Source organism: Trifolium pratense, linkage group LG7 (assembly GCF_020283565.1).
Source record: "Trifolium pratense cultivar HEN17-A07 linkage group LG7, ARS_RC_1.1, whole genome shotgun sequence".
Lineage (NCBI taxonomy): Eukaryota > Viridiplantae > Streptophyta > Magnoliopsida > Fabales > Fabaceae > Trifolium > Trifolium pratense.
In genome coordinates this window covers 33,852,118-33,862,430 of record NC_060065.1, presented here as the reverse complement: position 1 = coordinate 33,862,430, position 10,313 = coordinate 33,852,118, and the positions used below count along the sequence as shown (strand labels likewise).

The 10,313-nt window shown below is 31.3% G+C and overlaps 1 protein-coding gene across 1 annotated transcript; it reads left to right on the top strand.

The window, feature by feature from the left end:
* The first annotated feature begins 2,370 nt into the window (after positions 1-2,370).
* On the top strand, positions 2,371-3,351 carry LOC123898840. Its single transcript, XM_045949862.1, has one exon. The coding sequence runs from the start codon at positions 2,532-2,534 to the stop codon at positions 3,039-3,041; it is 510 nt and encodes a 169-aa protein (XP_045805818.1). The 5' UTR covers positions 2,371-2,531; the 3' UTR covers positions 3,042-3,351.
* Positions 3,352-10,313: the final 6,962 nt, after the last annotated feature.

Here is a 10,313-nt window from a genome sequence, read left to right as displayed (position 1 = left end):
CGTACACAGTAGATCAATATTTGAAAATTGTTCAAAATTTCAATAATGAAAGACATGGTCTCTTAGTTAGAAGATCATAGTAATTCTTCTTTCTGAGGCGCAAACGGTAAATTGATCATTTTGATTCGACAAAAAACAAAAGAAAACAAATGTGCATGATTTGATTTATAACTCAACTCATTTATTTTTCATAGTATAGTATTTATCTCATGATTTTAAATTGTGGTCCACATCCGCAATTGCGGCCGCAGTATATTGCTGATGTGGACATGTGGTAGCCTCTGTAACTGCATCGCATTGCAATTGCGGTGTGATTTTCATTCATGTGTACGACCTTAACCGCATCAAGAGCCGCACCAGACGATTTCAACCATGTTCGTTCAAATTTTCTCACAAAAAAAATAAAATTTATGAACCTCAATCCTAATTTACGTCAAATATAATGAAAAAACTTACTTTTAACAATCACTCAATCATGTATTTCAAGCAGCTTTAAACCGATACTTATGGAATAAACTGAGATTCTGTAATGGAGGGTAAAAAATGCAATAGCATAATGGTGTCATTATATATAATTTATGAAAATTCAATATGATTTCACGTTGGAATAGCAATATTGCGCGTCACAGTAACTGCAACCGCTATTGCATTTGTGACAGCATTTGCAATTTAAAACCATAAGCCAACCAACACCAACCAAATCACTGTGTCAATTCCAAGAGATTAGAAGGACAAGATTTAAATAGTTAGAGTATTGAGTTGAGTAATTTTAAAGTATAGTACACAGAATCCTCCCTCAATGAGAGTTGAAACTTGAAATTGAATATCTTATCTGTCATCTGATCAGCAAAATCCGGCTACAAATCTCAAAGTAATTTATAGAAGTAATAGAAACACAATGGCAACACCCAATGAAAATAGCTTTTATTCAGTAAGCACTTATGTCATAGTACACAAATGCAGCTCAAAATGAGCTTTACTACAGAGTTGAAGATAAGGTTCTGGATTTGGCAATGTACCTTCAAGCCAATAATCTCTTACCACCTCTCCATATCAACATGCATGCAGCTTTTTCAAAAGATATATTGAAAGCTAAAAACAAAAAAAGAGTGACTTTTGTTTTTCTGATTCTTCTTCTTAATTGGAAACTCTATGCAATGCTCTATCCTATATACTATGATGAGACTTGTTCAATGCCTTTGCGCCCACTTCTGTGGCTATTTTGGACTTTTGCATTTAACAACTCACTTTGATTTTTTACAAGTAATCATGGTATTATTAACTGAGATTCACCCATCATTTTCTTTTGCTCTCTTTGCCATAATTTCATGTACTTTTTTCTGGTCCAAACAATAATACTCCTACAAGCTTATCCTATCTACATTATGAATTACTATACATTTACTCCTTCTCTTGTCTTTTTCTATCCCTTCCTCACTATACCATGTACATGGATGGATTGTAATAGTAGGTTCACACAATTATACATTGTAGGTGATATTGTCATTAATCGTTGATTTGAGATTAGACGGTTTATACTATACAATCAATAAATTAGTTTTAAATGATTTAGACCATTGATCTGAAGTCGGACGGACCAATGAATGTGTTCTAGACTGGACCAAAACCCAATGTATGTGGCTCGAACGCTCGAGATCCAGTTCAAACCACTCTTTCACAGATATTTCTCATGCAATCCAATGGTAACAGATATTATAACTATTGTACACCCCCTGCTGCGAATATACACGCTTACATGTTTATGTGACCATTGATTGGTTTCAACGGTCATCATCGCCTCTAATGACAACGATTGCTAGTTAGAACAAACGGTTATAACGGTCTCCCCCTACATACAGGCGAGCTTTAGCGCCAAAGTACATAAGTCAATCATTTTTACTCATCCTTATCTTATATTGACCTTTATTTTACTATAGATCTTATATTGACTTGAGCGTTAGAAGTACCGACTTGTCTTGCAGGTACTTTCCCCACCGTGAAGCACCGTATCTGAAGCCTGTGTCGATCACCAGCGTACCGAATGTGACTTGCATTTGCGTTGGTGTTGGTCAATAACAAACACACCTTTAATTTGAAATGCTGGTGCTAGACAACTCATTGCAACTAAAATTTGTCTTTTCTCAATATTAGTTTGGTCTAGATTTCCAAGGCTATAGTAGTTGGTAATTCATTAAAGAATTTCAATTTTTAGAAAAAATGTGAATTTTCCATTTATAGGGTTATTGTATTAAAAGCTAGGGAGATTCCTGATATTATTCTCTTGAACTTTTCTGCTTTTTGATTCCCAAGGACAATGGAAAAGATATCTATCTATCTATCTATCTATTTTATCTCATTACAAAACCACAGTGTGATTAGGTGGAAAAAAGTTTGAGTTCTCTATGTGTCTATATATGCTGAAATAGGAAACATTTTCATCACTACTCATAGCTTGTAAAAATAATCACTTTATTACACTTCTCTTGTCTTTTCATTTTCACACAACCACTCTCTTTCACTTCATCATAACAATGGCAGATTGGAGTGTTTTCAAGAACAAAACCACAAGTTTTTATGATGGTTCAAAAGAGGAACAAGACAATGATTTTGATGAAGAAGATGTTTGGGGTGATTTTGGTTCAAAAAAAATCAAAAGGGTATCTAAGGATTCTTCTGGTTCTTCTTCTTCTTCTTCTTCCTCTGCAAGAAAAAACATTCCAAAGGCTAATACTACATTGCTACCTGTTGTTTCTGATGACCCTTTTGTTAGAGGGTCATCAGCACCTATGAACATTCCTGATTGGTCAGAAGTTTATGGTAAGAATTGTAAGAATGGTGGTTTGCATGATGATGGAGATGATTATGGTGATGATGATGAAGATGGTGATGTTGTTCCTCCACATGAATGGATTGCTAAGAAGCTTGCAAGGAATCAGATTTCATCTTTTTCTGTGTGTGAAGGGATGGGAAGGACACTTAAAGGGAGAGATCTTAGCAAAGTGAGGAATGCTATTTTGACCAAAACTGGCTTCATTGAGTAGTTAAGTTAAGTACTTTTTTTTTCTTTCTAAGTTGAGTAGTTAAGTTAAGTACTTTTTTTTAAGTTGAGGAGTTAAGTGCTTAGTGGCTTCATAAAATAGTTAAGTTTCAAATTTTGGTATTATGACTAGCCATAGAACTATTATCTATCATTTGTATGACTTAGATCCCATGCAATTGTTTTCTTTTTATTATTATGTTATTCTCAGTCTCATTAATATTATATATTAGTTTTAGTATGGTATATGGTGTTATGCTGTTATACCTTTTTGAACTTAAAATGGAAGCACTACTAAATGATGAAGCCAGAGCCAAAGCTGTTATATCCTTTCAAGTTTTGTTCTTTTCTTATTGTTTACTAATGCTTTACAAAGTTTCTAGTTATTAGTCATGCATATGATCTATTTTATCTATTAATAATTGATATTTTATTTTTCAAATATAAAATGAGTTTGTGTTAACCAAGACATTGCGGTTAATGAACTAATTCTAGAACGGATGTTAGAATGGATCGTTCTGAAAAACCGGAGTTTGATTTTTAATGAAAACAATTCTTGATTTTTCTAACCTCGTAGTCAAACTCTAGATTGTTGGAGACCTTTTCCCTTAGAACGAGAAAACTAATGTAAAATATAAAACAGTTAGGATCCGTTGACAGTAGGTGTCAAACTTTAATTTGATACCAAATTTCAACCGTCTATTTCTTTTAATCAAAGACTAATAATAGTTTCCTATATTAACTCATGTGTGTATCTATTCAGGAAATTCCTTATTTTTAGGTTGCATAGAAATTGTTGTTATCCCCATCATTACTATTCTCTTTGCGTTTTCATTCTCCTTTGCTTAACTGTCAATGTCAATTGCAAACTATGCACATAAACAACCTACTACCAAAGTAACCAAACTCAATTTAATTAAAATGGTTTTCTATACTAAAACCGATAAAATTGAATTTTTATACCCATATATACCATGATTGATGATTCATATATATACTTGCTTTCAGTGATTTATAACCTATATGTCCAATAGATTCCTAAAATCAATTCATACACCATGGGAATGAAAACGCAAAGGGGAATAGTAATGTTTGGGGAGATTGAATAACAATAAATCAATTTTTTTCTAGAGCAACAATTTTTTTTTTTTATTTGAACAAATTTTTTTTTTTTGTAGAACAACAAATTAAATTTTTATGCAACCTAAAAATAAGGAATCTCCTAAATAGATATACACATGAGTTAATATAGGAAATTATTATTAGCCTTTGATTAAAAGAAATAGACGGTTGAGATTTAGTATCAAATTAAAGTTTGACACCTAGTATCAACGAATCCTAATTCAATATAAAATGTGTTTATGTTGACACTTGACTCGAGTGGCATGTCCCAAATGAATTAATGGATCTTTAATAAACTTTAATACTATCTTTTGAATTTCGATTTTGATGTGCTTCAATAGATAGACTTTAATATTATCTTTGAATTTAGATTTTGATGAAGATCATTGGATCTTACATAGACTTTAATAATCCATTTTTTAATAAATTAAAATTAATTTTTTATATTAACTATTTTTCCGGAAAAAGAGGTGGTAATTTAGAGTTCGACTGCAAAATAAGTAAATGATCAATAATTATTCCTATTATAAATTAAACTCAAAATTTTTTAAACAATTTATTCTAAAAAGAACTTATTAATCACTTGAGACTAATATCTTACTGATTAAAATCATTTTTATCCATATAGCCGAACACATGATAATCTACATGATAATCTCTTCTTGTTGTTTCTCATTTTGCTATCTAGATTTTGCAAAGTAGAATGAATCACAATAGTTTTTCTTCTTTTACAAAAGGAAGAATCTGACATCCTTTTTCATTAGAATCAGGGGCCACCACCCAATATAGTATAAAAGTTAAAAAGAGAATAATGTCATGCTGTCCTTTGTTTGGATAAACATTCTTGCTCCCCTTTCAATTGACATTCCAAATAAGAAATTTCCTAAAATTTTAATTTCATGATCCTGTTCGAATAAAGAGGGAAATGGAAAAAGAAAAAAAATTGTAACACTTTTCTACAAAACTCATAAAATAAAATAGTTAAATAGTATAGACTAATAAGAAAATTGGTTTAATTACTACCACATGATCAACATGAGAAAAAATTAGAGAGATCCAAATCCTAAAGATTAAAGGGGTTTAAATATTTTTAGTCTTTATTTTTGCTTCTTAATAGTAGTTTAGTCTCTTTATGTCTTGTTCATGGATTTTCTTATACTATTTTTTCAAGTTGGTTTGATCAACTACTTTTGCGGATCCTATGTCATAACCTAAGCCTAAGACAAATAATTTAGGCCCAAGTAACTTTAGGGTCTGTCTAAGAGTTTGGATGATTTCTTCCCCAACCCCAAAATTTCTTTTTTCGTGCAAAATACGCAGAAAATTTCGAAAAATAAAATTCTTTAATTTGGAGAATTAAAAAGGAGAAAATAAAATTGAAGGTGAACGGTGGTATTGGATGGAATTCATTCCATCGTATTCCATTTCATTTAATTATTATTTTATAAATCCAAATAATAGAATATTATTAATTTATTATACTTGATCATGTTCCATCATTCCAAACTAAGAGTTTGAGGGTGGTACTTTCAAAAGAATGAGGGGTGTTTAGGGAGGGAGGACTTTGAAATGCTTGTTTTTCTTCATAAAACAAAATTCTTTAATTTGGAGATCTAAAAAAATGTTTATGAGGAAGGTTTTGAGGAGTTTGGATTAATTCTTTAAATTGAATCTATATTGGTTTTTTTTTTTTTTTGTACAAATTGAACCTATATTGTTATAGTACTTTCAAGATTAAAAGTATATTATGTACCAAAAAAAAAAGTATATTAACTATAAACATTCATTTATTATTATATACAAAAACTTTCTTTTAAAAAATGTTAAAAATCTCTATTGTTTCATCTACTTCCTCCCCCCTAAAATCTCATCCTCCCCTCCAAACTCTTAAACAACCCTTAAGAACTAGGCGGTGCTCTAAGATGATGAGTCACCACTTTCTTAAAAAATCTAGATATATCCATTTGAGTCGTTATTTGTTATTTTGTTACAGCATGGTAAATATGTTAACTTTTGACATGTTTAACTTATATAAGTAGGAAATTGTTGAATGTAACATCGATAAGAATAAATATTATATTGTGTCTGGATTTTTTAATGAAATTTCTACTTATCAAGACGGAAAAAAAAATAGACACAAAGAAAATATAATTTTTAGAGTAATTTAGCCACGAAAATCTAGTTGTTCGCTCTGCCTTCATAATAATATTAGACCCCTAAAAGAGGGAATAGGATTTCCTGCAGTAAATGTTTCACGCTGTTTCATGCTGTTTTAAACAAGGACCGTCCGATCTAATCTGAATGGTTCATATTGATTTGGACTAATTTTGTATAGATTCAATATGAACCGACCGATCTGAAATGGACGGATGAGATCTAAAACAGCGTGTAACTTTGTGATTTCCAACTGCAGAGAATCTTGATCCCTAAAAGAGTGCTAGAAATACTTTTATTATTATGTTAACATGTTATAGTACAAAGTTTCTACTACAGTTTAATAATGATTAATCTTTATATATCAAAGTTTAGTGTAATGATCTCCTAAATAATGGTAGTCAGGCGGCGTCTCTCGTTGATAATGGTAGACCGGTAGTCAAGTGCCATGTCCGGTTGATGGATCTATAACAACAGTGCAAGATGAAAAAACTTGTATTTAGTGTTCAAGTCACTTTTCATCGACTTTCTTGATTTGTCACTCTTGAACAAAATGTAGTGATCTAACATAAATCCAAAAAATGATATTTTTTTACCAAACTTCTTGTATTGACACTCTTTCACCATCATTCTCCTTCACAAACCATTAACCTCATTGCATACAAGAAAGAACGCATGAGAACTTGATTGCAAAATAAATTAAAATAGAAAGATGTATGAGATGGGAGAAGAAAACAAATGAAGAACAAAAAGGAAAATAAGAATTAGAGTTGTAGTTAAAATTGTTTTTTCTAGATTAATTTTTTAGAGAATTTTGTATAGTTTATCCAACGATCGATAAAAATCTGACACGTAAGAAAATTTGTATGTGGAGTAAAAATTATTTTGTGAGTACCACTTTAAAATTTACTTGTGTTATTATTTCGCTTATTGAATAAATTACTCACAATTTTTTAAATTTCATACTTTTACAATGTTGTATTCACTGGAAAATAGATTAAATGCAATCGTTATGGTGTAGTAGTGCATCAAAATCGTTTGATTAAAATCAAACGGTTCATATGTAAATACATTTTTAATATTTTAAATCGTCCGTTTTGGATTAAAAAGTCTTTATCTCACTGTCTGCACATGTAGTCATGGGTGTTGACTGTTGACTGCATCCAATCCAGTTCCGTATTCACTGAAATCAAAATAAAAGATACCAATACAAAGAAAAATCAACTCAGAAAAACAACGACCAGTCCTAAAATAGGCCGTACGTCCTAATTAAAGCCGCTTCTCATGAAAATATTTTCCAAAAATACTAATGCATGTTTATGTATCTTGAAATTAGTACTCTGTTCATAAAAGCAAGAATCGGATATTGTTACCAACTATAACTAGAATACTTACATTATCAAAAAAAGAGATGAACCTTTAAATAGCATCAAACTAAACATAAAGATTGATTTATATTGTCAAAAAAAGAAAAGAAAAAGTTAAACAAATATCTTACCTACCTTACCAAATTCATTTCATATTCCACTCCAAGAAATTGATCATCATAATATTGCCTATGTTTGAACAATGGTGATCACTTGATGCAAGCAACTCATATCAAGATCCTGGTTCATCTGCACACAAAAAAAAAGCATCAATTACTTGAACTAAAAAACAAAAATATCAATTAACAAGGGCGGAAGTAAATGAAAAGCAATGAAATAATTATAACCTTTTGTCCGTATAATGCGTCGCGAATCACTAAACATGACATAGATAGTAAATGTGATACTGGCACGGCTCAATATGCGCCGGGAATCACTAAACATGACGTAGATATAGTTAATGTGATATTGGCACGGCTCAATCAAATAAGAGAACTTCAGAATCATGAAGAACTTCCTTCTGATTGAACCGCACCAATATCTCATCTCATTATCATACATTTAAGTAAAGTCTCAAAATTGTTTCAACCAGAATTCGAACTCGATATACTCCTGAAAATCGATGCACCTGCACTATCTAAACAAACAAAATGACTATTTATTCATAATTCATAAATGAAACTTCAATATATATATCTATGTAACAAGAAAAACAGGATATGTTTTATAGGATCGTACTACTATGTCCTTGATTTCGAAGGACATAGGAACATACGTCTGGTGGATGAACCAAGACCGTGCCATAAAAGTTACTATCATATGGTAACTTCAATATTCATCACAAGAGAATTTATACAAAGAAAGAAGAACAAGGAAAGGTATAACGTGACTCTATGAGAAAAACAACATAAGGTGAAGAAAAAGAAGGTGGCATGTTTTGTTGGAGTAACTCAAAGATGTCCTGTGAGATTCTTAAAAATTAATGTATGAGAGAAGAGAGGGACCAATAAAGAAACAGAGAAAGCAGAGTCTTAAATATAGTGACATTAAATTTTGCCAACAACCCAACAACAAATAAGAAATGGGCACATTAAATATTTGTGATTTGAAACAATAGGAAGAAAAAAAGCATAATTTTGAATTGTATTATCACTCAAACAGAAATGGTCAGTGAGACAAGATGTTGAGTTTAGCTTTCATCATGTTCCTATATTTATGAGTTCACAAGATAAGTGGTTTTGTTACCAACCACAATATTTGAAATTCAAAATAGTGTGACATATTATACGCAACCGTCACGTTTTATATTCATCGAATAATTAATGTATCTGATCTATAATACAGACTAGATACATCAATGAACCTAAAAAGTGAGTAGTAGCTTTTGGAAAGTTAATAAGTTTGTGGTTGGTGTGATGTGAAAATAGTGTTTTCATTGATTGTGGTATGTGATTTTTACATTGAATCAGCATAAATTTGGAATTGAGTTTGGTTTCTCATACCTTTTATGTGAAAAAAACTGGGTTCATGAATATGATCATAGGATATACCACTTTCTTCCACATTCAAAGGCAATGATACCTATAAGTGGAGTTAGTTAAAAAAAGAAAATAGTGTTTGGTTTTAATCCATAAAAGGAAGCTCACATGAAATTAAAGTATACATGATTCACGCAGATTTTGATTTCTTTATTATTTTTTTTTTTTATTTTTCACCACTAGTATCTAGCCCATTATGGACCTAATTCGAGTGTCACTTCTTATATTATATGGTTTCAGCGCCCTATTGAAAATATATGTGGGGATCGAACTGTGGTCCTCCCTACCAGGTCCAGTGCCAATCAATTGGACCAACTAACTATTGGTTGCTTTCATTATTATTTTTACTAGTTTTCAACAAAAATTATTCAATTAATTTTACTTGGTCCAACAGTGATTAGCGTTGAATTTGATAAGGAGAACCACAGTTCAATCTCCTGCAACTGTGATCGAGAGAGGCTATAACCACTTGATGTCAAAACTGACTTCAAATCAGATTAAACGGTTTGATAGATCGGATACTGATGGCAAAAAAAAAAAACTAAAAGAATTACTCATCCAGTCAAAAATAACAAGAATAACTTCATTTTTTTATCATTATTTTGTAATGTTAACGTCTTGGTCTAGAAAAAGGAAAAATAATGGTCTATTTGACCAAAAGAAAAAGAGAGATTTTAATTTTACTTAATGGATAGGAGGGATAAATTTATTTATTTTGACGAAGTAAATTTATTTTTTACACACATAGCCGCCGCCCCCCACCTTAACCTACTTTTTTTTTTCTTCTTGTTCTATCAAGGAGGGGTGGTTTTAGGATCAATTTTTGACCCAAAATCACCCCTCATATTTGTTTTTCTTTTTCTTCTTTATTTAAATAAGTGATCTTCACATTGATTAAGTTTTTCTTTTGTGATTTCGCCGTCTGAGTGCGGCGTTGTGTTGTTCGTCGTCTTGTGCGACGTTTTTGTTATCCCGTATTGTGCGGTGTTCATTTGATTTCTATTGAAAAGATCGGCTTCAGTCAATTACAGTTTCAACCAATGATTTGGGCTTCAACGCTGCAGATCCGGAGGCATGGATACTTCGGTGACTTTA